Source organism: Mustela erminea, chromosome 13 (assembly GCF_009829155.1).
Source record: "Mustela erminea isolate mMusErm1 chromosome 13, mMusErm1.Pri, whole genome shotgun sequence".
NCBI classification, from domain to species: domain Eukaryota; kingdom Metazoa; phylum Chordata; class Mammalia; order Carnivora; family Mustelidae; genus Mustela; species Mustela erminea.
The window spans coordinates 64,285,772-64,307,319 of record NC_045626.1 but is presented as its reverse complement, the minus strand read 5'-3'; the positions used below and the strand labels follow the sequence as shown (position 1 = coordinate 64,307,319).

The 21,548-nt window shown below is 51.7% G+C and overlaps 1 protein-coding gene and 2 long non-coding RNA genes across 5 annotated transcripts in view; 1 reads left to right on the top strand and 2 right to left on the bottom strand.

Moving 5' to 3' along the window:
- Positions 1–659: 659 nt before the first annotated feature.
- LOC116571625 overlaps positions 660–21,548 on the top strand; it is a 33,495-nt gene continuing 12,606 nt past the window's right edge. The window contains exons 1-2 of one of the 3 annotated variants that reach the window (XR_004277930.1): positions 660–1,455; positions 12,880–13,205. This is a non-coding gene — a long non-coding RNA (uncharacterized LOC116571625). Of the gene's footprint in view, positions 1,456–12,760; positions 13,206–17,019; positions 18,825–21,548 lie in introns of those variants that run through there. The other 2 variants (XR_004277929.1, XR_004277931.1) reach the window with 2 other exon arrangements.
- Positions 3,889–4,868, bottom strand: LOC116571626. Its single transcript, XR_004277932.1, has 2 exons — positions 4,517–4,868; positions 3,889–4,124 (listed from the first exon to the last, which is right to left on the bottom strand). It is a non-coding gene; the product is annotated as an uncharacterized LOC116571626 (long non-coding RNA).
- Positions 12,319–19,331, bottom strand: LOC116571623 (immunoglobulin lambda-like polypeptide 5). Its single transcript, XM_032309694.1, has 3 exons — positions 19,117–19,331; positions 13,907–14,025; positions 12,319–12,765 (listed from the first exon to the last, which is right to left on the bottom strand). The coding sequence occupies exons 1-3, from the start codon at positions 19,314–19,316 to the stop codon at positions 12,449–12,451; spliced, it is 636 nt and encodes a 211-aa protein (XP_032165585.1). The 5' UTR covers positions 19,317–19,331; the 3' UTR covers positions 12,319–12,448.

The window sequence follows — 21,548 nt, the reverse complement described above, 5'->3', positions numbered from 1 at the left end:
CCGAGGTCTGTGGTGGGTCTGGCGCACAGGGAAGGAGGCCCGGCCGTTGGATGCGTCTTGTATGGAATGGTGGTACTGGCGGGACCCAAGACAGGCTGCCTAAGTGTCATCAGAGCCTCCCACTCACAAGGGTAATGCACGCCCAGGTTTCCCCACTCCTCTGTGGCTGTGTTGTTCGGTGACAAAAGAAGGTCTCCGTCTAGCTCTCGTCTATTGTCTATCAATCACCTATCATCTGTCTATCATCTCTTGTCCATCATCTGTCATCTGTCATCTGTCATCTATCGCCTAATTTTTGTCTGTGTGAAATGCAAGGTCAAGTCTGGAAGGACATACACCTGATAAGACCAGCACAATTTCCAGGCTGTGCTGGCTACTTCTTTATACTTTTCTGCTGTTTATTTTTTTAATTTTTGAAAAGATTTTATTTATTTATTTGAAGAGAGGGAGAGAGCATGAGCAGGGGGAGGGGCAGAGGAAGAAGCATAATCCCTGCTCAGCAGGGAGCCCTGGGGGTGGGGGACTTGATGCCAGGATCCCAGGATCATGACTTCAGCGGAAGGAGACCCTTAAGCAACTAAGCCACCCAGGCTTCCTTCCGTTTTCTTTTTTAAAAGAATCTTTAAATTTCTTTTTATAATCAGGAAAACAAACAAACAAACAAATCCTAAGCTGTCTCCATTTTAAAAAAGAGAATAAATGAAAACAACATGCTGTCCAGTGCCAGGGCCCCAGAGAAAGCTTCACTCCGGGCTCCACAGGTGTCTGAGGCTGGCTCTGGAGCTGGGGCACACCTGTCCAGTGTCACCCAGGACCAGGTGCTACCAGATGGTGGCTCCTCTGCACCAGTGCAGCCGAACAAAGAAGCCTTGTCACAGCAAAGGGCTGGAGAGCACAGACGCTGTGTTGAGAGCGAGAAAACACACGCAGTCTCACTAGATCTGTGGGAAGTTCAAAGCCAGGCGAAGCTGAGAAATGGTTCAAGGGCACAGAGACATGACACTGCGGGAAGGAGTAACGGGACAGTTGACCCAGGGACTGCTGAGGTCCTGGGCACATTCTGATTCGTAGGTGGGATATAACAGTGATTTTGTTACTACTTTTCAAAGTTCACAGATATATTTTCTGAACAGGTGTCATGGTTGTTCTAGTGCACAGTTAGAACAGAGAAGTACATCACAACATCAGCAGTGGCTCTTCTGGGTGAAGGATGAGGGGTGACTTTTTTTCTCCTGTTTGCTTTTCTGTACTTTCTACATGACTTGACTGAACTGTTGTTATTTTTAAACTAAAGGCCAAGATGAATAAACTGTATTTTAAAAGAAACTCAGAAAACAAATAAGGTGATTCTCCCTTGTGCTGAGCTGAGCTCAACACACTCGATTGCCTCCACCTGGGCCTGAAGTTCTAGGGCCCCAGAGGGACCCCAAACCTTTGCGCCAGGATGGCCCCAAGGTAAGAGAGAAATATCTCCCCAGGCCTTGTTATTTCCTCCCGAGATTAGTCCCTCCAGGACCTTTGGCTGACTCCCAAACCTTTTTTTTTTTTTAAAGATTTTATTTTTATTTATTTATTTGACAGAGAGAGACACAGCGAGAGAGAAGTAGAAGGGGAAGCAGGGGGAGTGGGAGAGGGAGAGGGAGAAGCAGGCTTCCTGTTGAGCAGGGAGCACAATTCGGGACTCCATCCCAGGACCCTGGGATCATGGCCTGAGCTGAAGGCAGATGCTTAACCAACTGAACCACCCAGGCGCCCCTGACTCCCAAACCTTTGAAGGCACAACATCAAAAGGGATCTTTAGTATGGACTGTGGGCTTTGGGTAACAAGGCCATGACAGTGAGAGCCCATTACCGCTCAGGGGCGGGGGTGGAGGTAAGGGGGCGGAGAGACCACTCACAGTGGAGGCACTAGGCGTGGCAGGGAGGGGGCACATGGGAAACTGCACCTTCCTCTCAGTTTTGCTGTGAGCCTAAAACTGCTCTAAGGTGAAGTATTTGAAAACAATCAGCTGGCCACAGGTGTGGTTTTCTTTCCAGACTCTCAACTCCATTGCCTTGATCCTTGGGCCAATACTGCATGGTATTGTTGCCTGTAGCTTTTAGTAAGCTTTGAGATTGGAAGGTGTGAGCCCTCCAGCTTTGTTCTACTTTTTCAAGATTTCTTTTTCTTTTCCTTTTCTTTTCTTTTTTTTGGCCCTTCAGGGTCTTTGCATTTCTGTCTGAGTTTCAGGATCAGCTTTTCCATTTCCATAGTGGACAAGGCCACTGGGATTTGGGTAGGGTTGTTAAACCCGCAGAGCGGTTTGGGCAGTATTGCCAGTCCGTGACCAGATGGGATGGAGTGTCTTTCCATTTATTTAGTAGGTCTTTTTAAATTTCTTTCAGCAACATTTCATAGTTTTCCTAAGTATTTTGTACTTTCTGATGTTATTGTAAATGGGATTGTCTTAATTTCCTTTTTTTGTTTGCTCATTGCTAATGCATAGAAATACAAATGACTGGGGTGCCTAGGTGGCCCAGTCAGTTAAGCAACCGAATCTTGGTTTTGGTTCAGGTCATGATCTCAGCTTAAGCTTTATTTTTATTCGTCCCAAAGTATTTTCAATATCACCTGTGATTTTTTTTTCTTTGACCCATTGATGACTTAGGAGTGTGTTGTTTACTTTCCACATAGCTGTGAATTCACAAAATGTCCTGTATTATTTATCTCTAGTTTTATTCCAAGGAAGTTAGAGAAGATACTTTGTATTAATGTAATTCTTTTAAATTAGTGGGATTTATTTTATAGCTAACAGTCTATTCTGGAGAATGTTCATGTGCACTTGAGAAAATTGTGTGTTCTATTGTCAGATGGAATGTTCTATACATTTTTGTGACATTTGTAGTTATTAGATATGTCTTATTAGATGTGTTTTATAGTGTTACGTAGTTGCCCTATGTTGTGTTATGCCCAAGTTTTCGCATCTGAGAGACCACCAAGGATCCAAGCACTAATGCAATCACACGAGGGTTTATTTGACAAGCTTAAGCTTGGGCCTAAGTATACCCGACACAGCGGAGTAGGGACTTGGACCCCGAGGCTAGTTAAGGCAGGGGTTTTATGGGTCATTACAAGAGGCTTGGCTGGGGGAGAAGTTTCAGACTTTTCTGCAATGAGCTGATTAGCTGTTGCCGGGCTGTTGCAGGGTGGGATACTTTCTTGGGACTAAAGCAGGGTGGGCATTCCTGGAACTAAAGTAAAGTAAAGTAGGGGAAAGTTCAACCCTTAGGCCTGAGATGCCGCCAAAGCTAAGATGGCTGTACTTGTGCTAATGCTAAACCTGAGGTGGGATGGCCTTAATTTTCTCAGCCTCCACAGTTTTTTGTTTTTTGTTTTTTTAAGAGAGAAAAGGGGAGCAGGGGGAGAGAGAGAATCTTAAGCAGGCTCCATGCCCAGTGTGCAGTCCCATGTGGGGCTTCATCTAACTACCCTGAGATCATGACCTGAGCCAAAATCAAGAGCAGGACACTTAATGAACTGAGTCACCCAGGTGCCACTCCTCTATGTTCTTATTAATCCTGTCTAGACCTTCTATCCATTATTGATAGTGGAGCATAGAATTCTCCAAGTATAGTTGTAGAATTTATAATTGTAGAATTTATAATTTTATAATTGGAGGACTGTATTTCTCCATTCAGTTCTATCAGTTCTCACTTTTGATTTTGGGGCTCTGCAGTAAGATATGTATATGTTAATTATTATATTTCTTTGCCAATTGACCCGTCCATCAATATGTAGTATTTTTCTTTGTCTCTTGTAATAATTTCTGTCCCAAAGTCTATTTTGTTTGGAACCGGTATATGGTCTCAGTCACCTGCACAAGGTCATGCACTTGGAAAGTGGTGGAGTCAGGACTAGAACCCAGGTCTGTCTGGGCTCCAAGCTGGGGCTCTTCCCACAAGCTGTGATCCAACTCCGGAGGATCAGCTCAGTGATCTGCAAGGTCCTTCCACACCAAGAGTGCTTCCGGGAAGCCCTCTAGGGATCTTAAAGCACCTTCTTGCCTGTCTGTTTTTTCAGGTTATTTCCCAGAAGCTGAGCTGGTGAGGTATGCAGGGCAGGTACTGACCCACATCTTAGTTGCCTGTGAGGGGACAAGGCTTAGAGACATTAAGGCAATGACAACGCCAAGGTCACCCTCAAGTCAACATCAGCATCAGAACCCAAGTGTTGGGTTCAGGCACAGAGCTGCCAGGCACCAAGGGTCTGTGTTTCTCATGGTTAAGATCTACCCATCCACCCAACTACTGTCCATCCATTCACCCATCCAATTACTAACCTATCCATGAATCCACCAATCTAATCCACCCGCTCATCTACCTATTCATTAATCCATCCACACCCACCCAACCAGCCGCGCATCCATCAGCCATCCACCCGTCTCTCCATCTGTTCACACATCCACCTACCCACCCATCCATCCATCCACCCGCACATCCATCACTCACTCACCCACACACACATCTATCTACTCACCCATCTCTGCCTTCCTTCCCTCATTCACACTGTTTACTGGGAGCCTTGCAGTTCCCAGGTACTGAGCCGAGGATGAGATAGAGTCTGCACATCCAGGAAGGGCTGCACCCTGTGGGGGCAGCAGTTTTTCCTTTGTCCATGAAGGTCCTGGAAGGAGAAGGTCGAAGTCCCTGAGGTCCGGCCCTCCAGGATTCCAGGATTCAGATTGGAGCTCTGGGAGGCAGCCAGGGGGTAGCACCAGGCACGGGGGTGGTGGGGAAGGGGGCTGGGCATAGGGGGAGGGCTCTGCTCTTCCCTGCTGTGAGCAGCACTAACTTTCAGCTCTAGCTGAATGCCTCTGTCTGCCCTGTACCCTTCCTGGGCCGCACCTGGCTCTGTTTGTCACCTGTCCCATGCCCCACTGACCACGGGCTCAGTTTCTCTTCCCCATACTGCTCCCCATTTATCACTTTGAGTTCTAGTTTAGGTCAAAGTTAGGATTAACTTTAGTCTGGGGGTTCCCAAGGTGGCTTGCAAGGTCACCAGAGTTGGGGAAGGCAAGTTGGCCCAGCTGCCTTCTGCTTCAGGCCTCAGGGTCCTGGCAGGCCTGGGCCTCCTTAACCAATGCCTTCATTTAGGAATCTTATTGTTTCCTAGCAGGCTGGCCCTTGGAACCTCTCACCCAGTTGTCCTTGAGCAGACGGGAAGGCTACGGTCCAGAAAGGGGAAGCAACTTGCCCAGGGTCACACAGCATGTCAGAGGTGTCCCTTGGGCAAGAGCCCAGGAAATGACAGCAATTGTTGGTGGTTAACGAGGGTCACCATGGGTCAGGCACACCACAGGCATCGTCTCAAATCCCCACACCGACCCTGTGGGGAAGAGGTGAATTATCTCCCCCTTGTACAGAGGAGGAAACTGAGGCCCAGAGAGGGGATGCAAATCACCCAAGGTCAAGGGCAGAGAAGGCTTGTGTGTGGGTGGAGACTCCTGCCTGCCTGACCCTGGGGCTGGGCTCCCACTGTAGAGTCTCCCTGAGGCCTTTTGCCTTCTGGCCCTCCCTCCTCTCAGCCCTGGGGTAGAGGGACTGTCACTGGGGTCTGCACTCCTGGCTCAGCCTGACATCCACACTTGGACCTCCTTTCTGCACCCTGAGAGGGAATTGGGGCTGCAGAGTGATAGAGGGAGGTCACCGCGTGTGAGCATGTCTGGTGCCTGGCAGAGGGCAGCTCTCCACACAGAGCACCCCTGTGTGAGCTCAGCGGGCCCCGTCCTCTGCTGGCCTCAGTCTCCCCATCCATCAGATGGCAGGTCCCAGGCTGGGAGTCACAGGAGCTGTTCTGGCTCGCTCTGGGATATTAACCCTTTTGAGCCTCAGTTTCCCTGCTGGTGAAATGGGACGATGATCCTGGCTGTCAGCCTCACAGAATCCCTGAGGGGCTCAGCTGAATACCATGTGCCCCATGTTTCGTAAGTGCTACAGGGACCATAAGCCACTCATTAGGGTCTCAGGGATCAGTTGCTTTTGCAACCAAAGCTCTAGTCAGTGCTGAGGCCTTCAGGGCTCTGCCCCTGCCCTTCTGCTAGGCTCCGGGACTCTGGACACTCCAGCCCACTGGCTGGCTCAGCATGTGTGTTCTGTCTCTTGCCCCATCTGTTCCTGGCCTACGGCCACTCCTCCACCCCAGAGAACTCCCGCATGCCCCTGGAACCTTGCCCTGGCCCGTTTCCCAGCATCCTCGGTACGTCCCTTCTCTGCCCAGTGGTCACTGTCTGATTCTCCTTCCTCCCTAGGGCAGGACCCAGCCATGTGGCACAGAATCCAAGGGCCTTCTGGGTGGTGAACAGGATGGCAGGCCAGGTGGCATGGGAGACAGGAGGTTGGGGTCTTCAAGGTGGAGGGGTCAGGGGGCTTCAGTGGAACTGGAGAGGACCAGCTGAGGGGTGCTACTGTTTCCCTCTGCACCTTTGTTCATGCTGTGCCCCCCAGGATGCTCTCCCTACCTCTGTCCTTCCAGCCTTGGGGGTCTAGCTCCCAGGTCCTGTTTTGAGGTTACAGAAGTTGTTGCTGCCACCAGACCCCATTTGCTTACTGTGCATGACCCCCAGAATCCCCTACGCCCTGCCTACTTGTGCTATCTCTCTGCTAAATAAATAAATAAAATCTTTTAAAAAAAATCACACTGGGACACAGGCCTGAACTGGGAATGTCCAGGAAAATCCAGGACGCAGGTCCCTCCCCTTCACCCAGAGCCTGCCCTGAGCCTAGATGCTCTGGGGGAGTCCACCACTTGTGGCATTCCTGGCCAAACAGAATTTGGTTGCTGTGGTCCCAGGTGACCAGCTGGTCCCCCATCCCCCCAGGTCCCTCTGCCCTCCCCAGACTGAGGCTATTCTGGGCTCTGTCTTTTGGGCTGAGAAGGAAGTCACAGCCTCCCTCCCCCATCTGACTCAGTCCTGGTCCTGTCTTTCAGCTCAGGCCTCCAGCAGGAAAGAGGCCCTTAGGGACGGGGCTGCCCTGGGTCCTACAACTAGGCAGGCAGGGCCAGGTCAAACCCCCCTCCCAGGACCCGTCCCTCTTCTCCATCCTGTGTGGACTTGCCTGCCTGGTGTCCCAGGGCCATCACTCCTTCCAGGAAGGGATGACCCTGCTCTTACCTGAGCAGGGCAGCCCCAGTGCAACCCTCAAGCTCAGTGACCTTCAGTGAAATGGGCTATGACAGTCCTAACAGGGACGTCAAGGGTCCATGAGGGACGGTGACATGCCCAGAGTAGTGGCCAGTGACGGCAGCTGCGGGCACTCAGCACACATATCTGTTGGTTCCATCTTATTCTATGTGAGCAGGAAGAAGCTTGAGGTTCATCAGACGCTCTCTGGGCTGAGAGCTGATCTGGGGGCTTGAGGATGAGAGTGGGGTCAGCACAGGTCTCCGTGGCTGTCCCTGGCCATGAATTCTTTCTCATCTCCTTGCTGCCAGCCCTGGCCCACAGATTGTTGAATAAAGGAGGGTGTTAGTGAATGAGTGACATGTCACATAGGAGAGTGGAGCTGAGGAAAGAGCCTGCAGGGCAAGGACAGCAGGAACTCACCTTGTGACCCCAGGCTTTACCCCCACCCCCCCCAGCCCATTGTCAGAGCCTTGGCTCTCTCATCTGTGAAATGGGCACACAACACCTGCCCCTGCTTTGTTCAGGAGCCTGTGGCCCCCGAGGGGCTGGCTGACAGGCTCTGACATCCTCCAATCTCAGGTCTCCGGGGGAGCTCACACTCAGCATGCCGGAGGGTGCATGGGCCCGCTGAGACGTCCCCTTGCTGAGAGGACGGGGTGTGGAGCCTGCCCCGGGAACTTGAGAGTCAGAGGGAGGAGGCCTGTGGAGAGGGTCAGGAAGGGGCCAGCGCCTCTCTGAGCCTGCAAGCCTAACAGAAGGCGGGGAGTAGGTAGGAGACCCCTGGGTCCGTGGCTGTGGTCCAGAGAGGCCCTGTGGTGACTGACTGACCCTGTCCCTAGGAAGTTGCCTGTGAGGTGCAAAGGGATAAAGGGATAGGCACAAACCCACACCCCACACTCACAGCCGGTCACACCTGCAGCTCCAGACGCTGACACACACACCCACACACCCCACCCTCACTCACACACAGGGACACTCCTGCTGCCACACTCAGCATGTTCCAGTGCTGAGACCAGAGGGCCGAGGAGCCCGGATCCTCCCACCCCACAGAGCCTTAAGGGTATCTTTGATCTCTAGAGATAAACAGGGTCTGTGGGTTCAGCATCTTCTCCTGGCCTGGCATAGTTGTGACTTCTCCAGGAAAGAGGGTGACCTTGGGGTGAGGAGAGGCCTGGGTGCCCATCATCTCTGTGACTATGACCACCTGACCAGAGAAAGAGCTCTGCAGGCTGCCAGTGCTCTGGAAGCCTCAGTGTCCCTGTCTGTAAGGTGTGGGGTATGGCTACTTGCCTTCTGGGCTGCCCAGTGCATCATCACATGAGGTCAGACACGAGCCTCAAGCAGTACTCAGCGGGGGATCACCGTCAACCCATCTGTGGCCACCTCCCACAGTGACACACCTGGCCGATCCCACTTTAACCCCCCAGAGTGCAGGCGGGAGCGGGAGCGGGAGCCCAGGGATCCAGCATGAAGGGCTGTGGGTGCTGGGGCCGGGTCTATTGACCACCCCTCATGTCCGAGGGTATCTGGAACCCCAGGCCCCCAGAACCCCGTAGTGCCGCCCAGAATGTCCCCAGTTGGACTCTGCTTTTCCCAGTGACTTCCAGGGTTGAGTGGAGAGAATTCTGAATAAGCGATGCCTCTCTTGGCCCCCAGAAGATGGCAAATGATTTTCTGAGCCTCACACCTGGTCCAGTACTCCATCTTTCTTTGGCAGAGCTGGGGCACAAGTTGGGGAGTGGCTCATAGGCCCCAGAGTAGCCAAGGGGCCATCAGGCAGAGTGGGCGTGGGCTGGGCCTGCAGTGGGTATGGGGTGCTGGGACTTGGCGCCAAGGGTCCATTCTGGGTCCAGGGACAGGAGTTTGCCTGGCAGGGATGCACTGGGCCAAATCGGGGGACTGTAACTAGGTAATCACCCCTGCCCCATTGGGCTACAGTGACCTGGCAGTAATGGAGACAGGAACATAGGGGGCTCCCCATGCAGAGGCAGCGGAATCATCCTTAAGGTCATTGCTGTATCCTGAGGCTGCTGGAGGGTTATCTGTGTGTGTGTCCGAGCCCAAGTCCCATCCCTGGGGAGGTCTCGGGTGAAACAGGTCCCCACTTTTTATTATGGTACAAGATACCTGGCCTCAGCATTGAGACACCAGTTTGCCTCCAGCAGAGAAACTGGGGGCACCTATTTCCCTCCTTGCACTGGTTCCTGGGGCACTCAGAGCTTTTGCAGATGCCCAAAGCTTCCAGCAGGCCTTATGTTCAACATTTTCTTCCTGGCTTTCTTCTATTCCTCTTACATCTCTGAACCTGCCATCCAGTGAGGAATTCAAGTCCAGATTCAAGAGCCTGTGAAACCGAGCTACTGGAGTGTCCTGGACCCTATGGGTGGTCCAGCCTGAGGGAGCGACAGGGAGAGGGTGAAGTGAACAGAAGCAGAGCTGGATGGGGTCGGGGGGAGGACGGTATAGGGGGACAAGGGCCAGGAGCAGAGGGGGCCCAGATCAGAGCAGGGTTTCCAGGCTGAGGAAAGAGAGGACACCAGGGTGTGGAGGGTCCCCACAAGGTCAGGGAGGTAGAGCTTATCTGGAGGTCACAGCCATGGCCCCTCCGACCAGAGAGATAGCTGGGAATGGGCATGGTTCTGTGCTGGAGGAGGAATGGTGGAAGGAGAGGACAGAGAGACAGAGGTTCTAGTGACCAGACTCCTCCTATCCCGAGAGATGCCCCAAGGAGAGTGTGGGCTGCTCCTCTTGGGCTACTTTCCTACCTCGATCTCATGCACGTCACCCTGAGAATCCTGGAGAGGCTGCTAATCAAGTGTGAGACCCAAAGGAATTAGCAGAGAGCATGATTTCTGACTGACAAAAGGACATTTTATTGAGAGCTGATTGGGTGCCCAGAGCGGGGCTGGGGATGACAGGCGTGAGCCTTGGCAAAAGCCCTCCAGGCCTGTCGGGAGCATCCCAATGCCTCAGTTGGGGGAGCCCTGGCACCCTCTCTTTAGTCTCTGTCCCTCTGCAGGTTCACCTGTCCTCATCCCACCCCTGAGGCATCCCAGCCCTGAGCTGTCCTTTTCCTGGCTGGCATCGGCCTTGAGACCTTAGAGCTCCTTGAGAAATCCATCTGTCCTCCAGCATTGGTCTGCCTGAGATCTCCCCCAGGTAACTCTCCCTAGTATCTTAATGCAGGGATTCTGTCTGTCCAGCTTGGTCCTTCTGTCTTTAACATGGTGTCTGTCTTTCAGGCTCTCCTCCCTTCCCAGCCAGTGAGACCCCAGGATTCCAGGGAGGAGCTTAGCCATTAGCCTGAAGACCGCTTGGGGTGGAACATGGTCCACACAAGAATGGTAAACATAGGAAGGAGCAGAGGGTGGGCTGTCCTGTCCTGCTGGCCTGTCTTCTATTCTGGAATATTCTTTTGGCTATTCTGGGTAAGATTGAAACTACCCCATAAGGAAAACTGAAGATTCCTTCTATCCCAGAGGCTAGCGGGGATGGTCAACTGGAGAAGCAGATCTGAGTCCCAGCGACGAGGGCAGGAAGGGGTCACGGGAACTGGCCCATCCTGTCCCCACCAGGTGCTGCAGAGCGGGAATAGGCTACAGGGGGTGAGATGGCCAGACAAAAAGTGAACTTTCCAGAATGCCAGAGCATTCAGATCCCAGTCCTAGACTGAATGGAAAGGAGAGAAATTCAAGTCCAAATTTCACTTTGGTTCTCAAAGAGAGAGACAGCACAGTCACCTGGGTCCCTCCACTGAACAGATCACATGGTGACACAGCCTGGAACACAAACCCTCTGTCGCCCGCAAACGGCCGCCCCGCCAAACCCAGGCCCACCTGCAGATGCTAGGGAAGCTCAAGGTCCAGCCTCCTCCTTGTGGGGGCTGGTCTGGGCCATGGGAGCTTGAGAGGGGGCTCCCTCCCCACTCGCATCTTCAGGTCCTTGGCGGGGAGGGTGAGCTTCCCCCCATCCCAAGCCATGGAGGGGCAGCGGGGAGTGTCTGAGTGACATACCCCATCCCAGGGAGCTTCCTGGAAGGAGCTCTGTGTGTGGCCCAGCTTGCTTGGGGAATGCCACCCTGTGGAGCCAACAGACCTGTTTCCACCACAGACATGATGGGGCCTGTGCCCTTGGCTGAGCGGAGGCCCATGGAGGCTTCTGGATGCCACCACACATCCTAGACACGTGCCCAACCTGGCCATGTGTGCAATAGCAGACATGCGTGTATACTAGCATGTGCATCTGACCTGACCGTGCTTGTGCACATGTCCAGTCTGTGGGACACGGAGCCGGGACCCAAGCTCCTGAGCTAGCTCCTAGCACAGCAGTCTTCCTGGTTCTCAGAGCCCATTGCCAACTCCTAACGTGAGCTGGCTCATGGTTCACAGTTGTCCAGCACACACTCTAGAATGTAAGCTTGTCATTGAACTCCTGGCCCCAGTGACTACCCATGGACATTTTGGTTTAGTGCTTGTGGTGGGGTCAGTGGTGGATTGGACTCTAAAGTCCCTGCTTCCCAGGAACCCTGAATACACGCTGGAACCCGATGACACACGTGGGAGGAGGAGTCCTCAGTGGCAGTGTGGGATTGAGTGACTAGGGTCCAGGGACTGAGGGTCCTGTACTGAGTGTGACAGAGATGTCTGTGGGAGGGGCACAGGACAGTGTTCCTGGGGAGGCAGGAGCAGGCGGTAACTTAAGGAAGGGTGAATGCTCTAGGCTGACAATAGGGAATATCTATATGGGGTAGAAAACCAGCCAAAACATGGCAAGGAGGGGAGGCATAAAGAAAGGAGAGTGGACATCTCAGAAAGAGCTAGTCCCTGATGGTGAGGCCCTAGATCCAGGGTGGAGCTCACACGTTATCCAGGAGTCCTCAGGGAACCAGAAGCAGTGGGCTTTGGTACTGGTGGTGACCGATGTGGTCCATGCAAGAAAAGTAAGCATGGAGACATGGTGGAGGAAGGCCTCTCTCGGTTCTGCTGTCGGTATCTCCTGTTCTGGAATATTCTCTGGCAATTCTGGGTGAGAGTGAAACTTGCCCTTCCAGAAACCTGACAATGCCTCTGTTGACTCCTTTCCCACAGGGTGAAATGTTCACATTTGAGTACACAATGTGTTTGAAACGCAATGAGCTGAGAACACGATTTCTGACTGAATAAAGAGCATTTTATTGAGTGTTGACTAGATACAGGGAGAAGGGCTGGGATGACCCTGGTGAGGGAAGATCGTCCTGGAGGTCCTGTGGCTCCAGGCCCCGCTGGGTGGGGGAGGGTGTCGGGGACCTAAGAGCACTGTGAGGGGACCACCTTCTTCTCCACGGTTTTGCCCTCGTGCGTGACCAGGCAGCTGAAGCTGCTGTGAGATTGCCACTTGTCAGGCGACAGGCTCAGGTAGCTGCTGGCCGCGTACTTGTTGTTGCTCTGTTTGGAGGGCTTGGTGGTCTCCACGCCCTGGGTGATGGGGCTGCCGTCTGCCTTCCAGGCCACTGTCATGCTGCTGGGGTAGAAGTCACTGATGAGGCACACCAGGGTGGCCTTGCTGGCCGTGATCTCAGAGAATGTCAGGAAGAGCGTGACCGAGGGTGTAGACTTGGGCTGACCTATGTGGACCGAAGGGAGAGTGAAAGATGCAGGCAGAGTCAAAGTGTTGGGCCGCCCTTCCCTTACCTACAGCCTCTGTGACTGTTCCCATGGTGTCCATGCTTGTTTACCAGGAGACCCTCCTTTCAACTCCAGCCCTGGACAGCAAGCAGCCTCTGAGGCTCCCAGCAGCTCTGCCATGTCACCTCTCCCAGATGTGTGAGAAGTGATTCCGCGGCCTCAGTTTCTTCCTCAGGCCAGCGTCCGGCCCCCATATCACTTCATTCTTCCAGATCCAGGTACTTTCCCTGTGAACTGGAGTCCCCTATCCAGCCTGCCAGGACAGCTCTGACAGTGTGTGGGGAGGTCCCAAGCCTGCGCCCAGTGGGGCATGGAGACCCTGTCACTCTCAGGAAAGGCTCTGTCCCTGCCTCCCAGCAGGAGGCCAGCCCTTGGACAGGTGAGACACCTGGGGGGTTATGGGGCTCCAGGAACTGGTAAGGCTCTGCCCCATGGGACCTGCTCCTTTCTGACCAATGTCTTAGGAGGGCTGTATTTCTGGTCACCCTGGCCTGCATCACTCTTGTCTCTGTGCCTGTGTCCCTCGTGCCCTAGCAGAGGTTCTCAGCACTTCAGCCTAGAGCAAACCAGACTGTTCTGTCCCCCTCCCATGGGCTTTCCCTCAGACTGCCCCTCTGTGTCCCCAGAGGCTGGGTTCACAAGCCCCAGCCATGTCCCTAGCCTCCTGTGTGGCCCTCCTAGCCTGGATGTTATTAAGCCCTTGGCCAAGACCTGAAGGGACTCTATGTAAGGCTGCCCCAGGACCCCTAGTCAGAACCTGCCTCAGACCCCACACAGCTGTCTGCCCTGGAAGAAGGGAAGGAACATCCATTTTTGGATACCCCTCCCCCCCCCCCCCCCCCGGCGTAGGCCCCTGGAATCTGAACACATTCAACTGTCAGATTCTAAAGATAAATGTTTGTACCATTGGGTCCTTCCTGCTGGTTCCCTCAGGCCAATCCACTTCCCCCAGATCCCACAGATCTGCTAGGGGCTCTGTCTTTAAGGTTGGGAGAGTGGACAGGAAGCAGCCCCCAAAGAAAACTAACTTTCCCAAGACAACAGAGAGTGAGAGCCACAACAGTGGTGAGAGCCACTTACCTAGGACGGTGAGCTGGGTTCCGTCACTGAAAACATACCAGGGTGACTGAGTTTCAGGCCAAAATCCACCGGGCCAGCACCTGGGGCCTGCCCCATGGGGCCCGGGCCAGAATAGGAACCTGTGATGGGCATAAGGCTGTAGCAGTGGGGCTGGGCAGTCAGCCTCCTAGAGGCTGTGACACACCTGGATGACCCTATAGCCCAGAGGTGTCCCCATACCCAACCCACTGATTGAGGTAGACGCCGCCCATGTCTTGTATATTTCTCCCCTTTCCAAGGCTGTCCTGGTCATCTCCTAATCCTCAGGGCTGATGGTGACACTGCATGGAGTAGGTGTTCAGTAAAGCGCTGAGCCTCACATAGAGCTTCCAAGGGTTCCTCTCCTACAATTTCCCATGGTCCAGACAGGTGGCTTCCTCTCTGGGCCTACTGGTTGGTCTGGTACTTGGACATTCCTGACTCATAATTCTCCCATGTGAAGACCCCCCACTTTTTCTCTACACATCAAGGCACAATGCAGTCCCACTTCTTTGATGAAGTTTTTTCTCTGATCTCTCAGACCGCTGTTTTTCTGTCCACCTATCCATGTGTTCATCCATCTATCATCCTTCCAACCAACCATCCACTTACCATCTATCCATCCAACAGTAGCTCCAGGCACTGTTTCATATCCTGAGACATGGAGGGCCTCCCTGGCTTTCATCTTCATCTCTCCCTGAAAATTCTCAGGTCAAGGCCAACAAGGCCCTCTTCCTGGTATTTTCCCAATTCCTGCTGTACATTATGTCTTTACAGGATGCAACATAGAGTCAGCCTCTCTTTTCAGTGACCCTCTTCCTGTTGGTACCTGAGACCTCCCATTCTCCTCCCCTAACCTCCCTTTCACTCCTGCCCATGCATGGCAGCTGACTCCCTGACCAGCACCCTGGGTCCTCCTTCTTTGCCATCTTCCTACATTGTGGATTCCCACTACTGCCCATTTGGTGAGGCTCGAGTCTATTTCAGCTCCAAACCCTCTCCTTGACTCTTCCTAAATTGCTACTGACCATCTCCAGCTGGATGTTCAACAGGAATCTCAAATTTACCATACCCAAATGAGACTGACCACTGTTCCCCCAACCCAGCTCTTTTTCTGTCTTCATCTTGTCACATGTGACTATGAGTGCTCTCACTACTCAACCCTCAGGCCAGATCTGTAGCTTCAATGCAATCCTAATCAAATTCCCAGCAAATTAGTTTGTTGATATTGGCAAACTGATTCTAAAGTTTCTATAGAGGGACAAAGGACTCAGATAGCTAACACAATTTTGAAAGGAAAGAGCAAAGTCAGAGAAATGACAGTATAAGACTTTGAGACTTACTATAAATCCACAACAATCAAGAAAGTGTGGTATTGACATAAATACAAACCAATGGCATAAATAGAACAGAGACCCCAGAAATAAACTCTTATGCATAAAATCAAATGATTTTTAACAAGGGTGCCAAGACCATTCAATGGGGGAAGGAGTCTTTTCAACAAATGGTACTGGGAAACATAGGTATTCACATGCAGAAGAATGAAGCTGGACTCTTACTTAACATCATAGACAAAAATGAACTCAAAATGAATGCAAGACATAAATATAAGAGCTAAAACAATGACACTCTTAGAAGAAAACATAGGCCAAAAGTTTTACAACATTGGATTGGCAGTGATTTCTTGGATAAGACACTGAAGGCACAGGCAACAAAGGAAAGCTAGACAAGTTGGACTTCATGAAAAATTCAAAGTTTTTTTTTTTTTTATTTGACAGACAGAGATCACAAGTAGGCAGAGAGGCGGGCAGAGAGAGAGACGGGGGGAAGCAGGCTCCCCGCTGAGCAGAGAGCCCGATGTGGGGCTCGATCCCAGGACCCTGGGATCATGGCAAGAGCTGAAGGCAGAGGCTTAACCCACTGAGCCACCCAGGCACCCCAAATTTAAAAATCTTAAAAAAAAAAAAAAAGAAGAAAGACTTCAAAACAATAACTTAAGTCTACGTTAAGGAAATAGAAAAAGAAGAACAAGTTAATTCCAAAGCTAGCAGAAGGAAGGAAATAATAATGATTAGAGTAGAAATAAATGAATTAGAGAGTAAAAAACAATAAAGAGAACCAGTACAACCAAAAGCTGGTTCTTCAAAGTTTAACAGCTTTGAGAAATGTTTACCAGACTGACAAATAGAAAACACAGAGAGAACTGGGACGCCTGGGTGGCTTTGGGGGAAACCAGGTGAAGGGGACCTGGGGCCCTTGTGTTGTTTCTTACAACTATATGTGAATCTACAATGATTTCAAAATAAAAAGTTTAATTTATGAAAAGGTTATATACTGTACTATTCCATGTATATGATAATTTGGAAAAGGCAAAACTATAGGGTCACAGAGAGATCAGTGGTTGCCATGGTTGGGGCCCAGAAAGGGACTGATTACCAAAGGGAAACAAGGAAATTTTGGGGGGTGATGGAAATGTTCTCTATCTTGATTGTGGTGCTAGTTACATGACTCTATGATTTTATTAAAATTTACAGCTACTATACCAAAAAGAGGGAATTTTACTCTGTATAAATTAAAGTAAAATAAAAATAGAAATCTTTAATATGTTATTATAGCCACCAAATACATATCTCTATGTCTCTATCTCTATATATCTGTATCTCTATATATCATTTATTATTCTCTTCCATGATATGCCATAGTTAATTTTACCTTCTCTTATCGTTGGACTTTGAGGGTGTTTCTACTTTTTCCTCTGAACACACATACAATATTTAGCTCAAATTCTCATTATTTCCTCAAGATAAATTTCTAGGAGTGGAATTACTTGGTTAAAAGGAACGCAGGTTTTTATGAATTTTGACACGTGGTGTCATTGTTCCAAGAATTTCGTCTCCCACTGACCATCCATGAGAATGCCCAGTCCTTCTCCGTCAACCCTCTGGCACCATCACTTTAAATTCACTTGCCAGTTTCACAGGTGAGCTTGGTCATTGTGTGGACAGCCCTCTCTCTGCAGCTCTAATCTGCCGTCAAAAAATCCGGAGCCATTTTCCCAAGACACAGATCTGACTCTGAGAGTCCCCGACGTAAGTCCCTCAAGGATCTCAGGAAAAAGCACCAGTGCATGAAACCCCCTGTGGTCTGCCACCAGTCTCCCTCTCCCCTCCCCCAGTCTCTGACGTGGCCTTCGCACCTCACTCTCCCCTCAGCCTTGGCTACTTCTTTTGCCTGGAGACATCCCATCACCAGCCAACAGCGTTTTGTCTGTGAAACCAGCTGGGTCATTTCCCTCCTCCCACCTTACTGCTCGAAAATGGTCTATCGGTCTGTCCTCAAGACGGCATGTGAGCTCCTTGTTTGGGCCCCATTCTCTCTATATCCACTGGCCTTGAGTGTCAGGAAAGTGAGTGGACGTCCTTGGGCGAGACCAAGGCCTTGCAGGCACCCCTTCTCTTGGACCATTTTGTTAAGATACAGGACACACTGGTGTGTCGCAGCGTTCCTTTAACTGGCTAGCAAAAACCCGGGGCGGGGGGCATCCTGGCTCCTCCCTTTCCTGTTACTCCCACCTCCTCAATCTCCAAGGACCCGTGCACTTTGCCAGGGAACCCGCCACACACATATCCAAGTCTTTCTAGCCCTGGATTCCCACCCTCAATCACCCAAGTCTGGTCATGTCCTTTCCTTGCAAACATTCCCCGGGATGCCCCAGATGAAATCTGTCCTTCGAGGTGGGTCCGCCAGGTCAGGCGCTGGTCACCTGTTTGGCCTTTTCTCAGACCATCTTGGCCCCAGTGCCCACTCCTTCCAGCCCTGCAGACCACTGGGAGCTTTTCGGGCATTCTGTACCCATACCCCTTTGCCACCGTCCTTGGGTGTGGTTACTGTTTCACCTGCCCCTCTCCCGAGGGACCTTGAGCTGGGGCCAAACCTCCCAGCCCCAGCACAAGGCCTGACCCTGCATGGGGCTCCATCTCTCTCTCTGTGTTTCCCTGGACCCTGCCGGACGCTGAGATACCAGTCCTTGCCCGACCCCCACAGGTGCTGACCCACCCTCCATGGCTGGCCTGCCAGTACAGAACAGACGCATCTCATCCTGTTCTAGCCCTTCACCACTACGACACCAGCATCCCTGGGGTGGGTGTCAGACTACAAGGCCCTCACCCAATTGGGACCCATTGCTTTGCAGAGTAGGCAGCTGAGGCTGCAAGGAGCAGACCTGTCAGCACCCCCAAGTTAGGAGATGGGGTGGGAACAGCTGCAGGCCATTGGTTATGAGTGTTGGAGTCTGCACCAGCTATATGATACTGAGAAGATCCCCTCAGCTCTCTGGACCTCCATCCTCATCTGTAAAATGGGGATGACAGTGGGCTGTGCCTTGTGGGGCTGTTCAGGGACATTCTGCCCCTAAAGGGATTAGTGCCCACAGTGAAGGTGCTGTTGTGTCACCCATTATCATGAACGGACCCAGACGCTTGGCACTTTGTCCAGGGACTTCCCACCCATACATGAGAGGCGGGGGCTGGGTTCAATCAGCAAGTGGGGGCTGACCGTGGCCCCCCAAAAGACCCTTGTGGGGGCCTTTCCCATGGAGGAGCTTGCACCCTGGGTGGCTCGAGTTCTTAGGGGGTGGGTTGCAGGAGGTGGCTCTGGTTGAAGATGCTTGGCAGAGGGTCCAGTGACCTGGGGACAGCAGGGAAGGCCCACTCTGAGGTAGGAAGCCTGCACCCTAGTGCTCCAGGGGGTGGCCCCTGCCCAGCAGGAGAAGGGCAAGGAGGTGACTCATCAGCATAAAGGAGGTGACCTGGGCACCCTGGCCCAGCCACAGCACCCACCACCCACATGGATATCCTGCCCCTGCCTCCTGTTTCTTCCCTACCCAGAAGACCAAGGTGAGGTGAGTGAGCCGCTAGCCTTGGGTGCAAAATTTTGGAGTGCCAGAAAGTGCAGTAAGTCAGATAAATAATATTTTAATGCAATAGTAAAAAAAAAAAAAAGCAAACAAATATACCCTGGACAAAATGTCAACACTTTAAATAAAGCCAGGGTCTGTCCAGGCTGCCTCTCTTCTCACTGATTTTTTTCCCTTGTCTTTCTTGTCCCCCTCATAGCGGCTCAGTGTCCCAGGCCCAGTTCTGGCAGCAAAGACGCTCTCCTCCCGCACCCCCATGACTCACTCAGTCCCTTACCTGTCCCACAGGCTCCGAGAGCTGCTTCCTGCTGGGGCTCTGGGCTCTGGGGTGCTGTTCGGTGGGGCTACTGTCTTGGGGGTCAGCCGGCCCTGGGCACCCACAGCCAAGCCCAGCAGCAGCAGGGGCCAGCATGACTTGGGGCCAGGTCTCTGCCCCCAGGGGGCCTCAGAGCCCACCTGACCTGTCCCTGGCCTCATTTGCCTTCAGGGTCAAAGGACCTGCAGCCTGGAGATCCCTGGAGGAGATACAGTGGGTACCCCGGTCTTTCTTGCTGGCAGTGGGTATCCCAGTGTTCCGTGGCCAAGTGGCCTGGTCCTCTGCCTGAACCTTCTCTCCAAGGCCCATGGCTGTTACTCCGGGGGGCTCTCTCCCAGCGGGCCATTGGCCAACTGCCCTGCTGTGGTTGGCATCCACAACTCAACCGTCTTCCCTCACAGCTGCAAGCCTGGTCTTGCCCCTGGGGCCCTGGGTGGGGCACACCTGCTCCTGCCTTCCTTCTCAGAGGGCGACTGGTTCTGCGGAGCATCTCCCCTGGGACTGGAGAGGCCATGGAGGACCAAGGACGCCAGGGGAGCAGGAGCCGCCAGCATTCGGGGCTCGGACTGGCGCTGCTGTTCTGAGCAGCCTGGGGGCAGGGGTGGCCACAGGGGAGGAAACAGGTGTAGTTTAGCAGGAAGCCGATGTTCAAGTTCAGGAATCATGATACAATTCTAAAAACAGTGTTTAAAGCACCATGTTCAGCACCTCATGGGAGTCATCTCTCTATTTCTCTTTCACACACACACACACGCAGACTCACTCACACCCTCACAGATTTTATCCAGAGGTCAAGTCATAAGTATAGCATGGACACACTGCACGCAGTAATGGCTTCCGTGAGATCCCTTTTCCATCTCCCTGGAATGCGCACACACTGTCCGTCCGGGAACCCCTGCTTAGGTGTGGGGTGGGCAGAAGCAATGAAGAGGGACTGAGCCCCCGCATGGGGTGGCCAGAGCCTGGCTCTGCAGTGGGCGCCGCCAGGAGGCAGACTCTGGTCACCAGCGGGGACCAGCCAGCCCCGCCTCCCCGAGGCCCGGATGTCCCAGTGGGGACCAGAGTATCCCTCCTCGCATCACTGGGAGATCACAGCCTGAGCCGAAACCAAGAGTCAGGCACTTAACCGACTAAGCCACCAAGGCGCCCCTTAATGTACTTAAAAAAAAAAAATTAAATCCAATTAATTAACATAGAAGGTATTATTGGTTTCAGAGGCAGAGGTCAGTGATTCATCAGTCTTATATAACACCCAGTGCTCCTTACATCACGTGCCCTCCTTTTTTTTTTTTTTAAACCACCATGGTATTTTTATTTTGTGCTATACTATTCAAATAAACTATATTCAGATATAATTTTCTATTAATTTTTATGGTTCCCAAGTTCTGCCTTGGCTTTCTCCTCCACCCTGGTACCTAGTCCTTCTTTTTTTTTTAAATTATTAAATTATTTTATTTTTTAAATAAACATATAATGTATTATTAGCCCCAGGGGTACAGGTCTGTGAATCGCCAGGTTTACACACTTCACAGCACTCATCATAGCACATACCCTCCCCAATGTCCATAACCCCACCTCCCTCTCCCTACTCCCCTCCCCCTGGCCACCCTCAGTTTGTTTTGTGACATTAAGAGTCTCTTATGGTTTGTCTCCCTCCCAATCCCATCTTGTTTCATTTATTCTTTTCCTACCCCCAAACCCCCCACGTTGCCTCTCCACATCCTCGTATCAGGGAGATCATATGATAGTTGTCTTTCTCCGATTGACTTATTTTGCTAAGCATAATACCCTCTAGTTCCATCCACGTCATCACAAATGGCAAGATTTCATTTCTTTTGATGGCTGCATAGTATTCCATTGTAATATATACCTTATCTTCTTTATCCATTCATCTGTTGATGGACATCTAGGTTCTTTCCATAGTTTGGCTATTGACATCACATGCCCTCCTTAATGTCCATCACCCAGGTACCCCCTCCCCTCCAGCAACCCTCAGTTTGTTTCCCATAATTAAGAGGCTCTTATGGTTTGTCTCCCTCTCTGATTTTGTCTTGTTTTATTTTTTCCTCTTCCCCTATGATTCTGTTTTGTTTCTCACATTCCTCATATCAGAGAGATCATATGATAATTGTCTTTCTTTGATTGACTTATTTCGTTAGCATAATACCCTCTAGTTTCATCCATGTTGTTGCAAATGGCACAATTTCATTTTTTGATGGGCTGAGTAGTATTCCATTATAAGTCTATACCTCATCTTCTTTATCCATTCATCTGTTGTTGGACATCTGGGCTCTTTCCATAGTTTGGCTATTGTGGGCATTGCTGCTACAAACATTGGGGTACACATGCCCCTTCAGATCACTGCATTTGTTTCTTTTGGGTAAATACCCAGT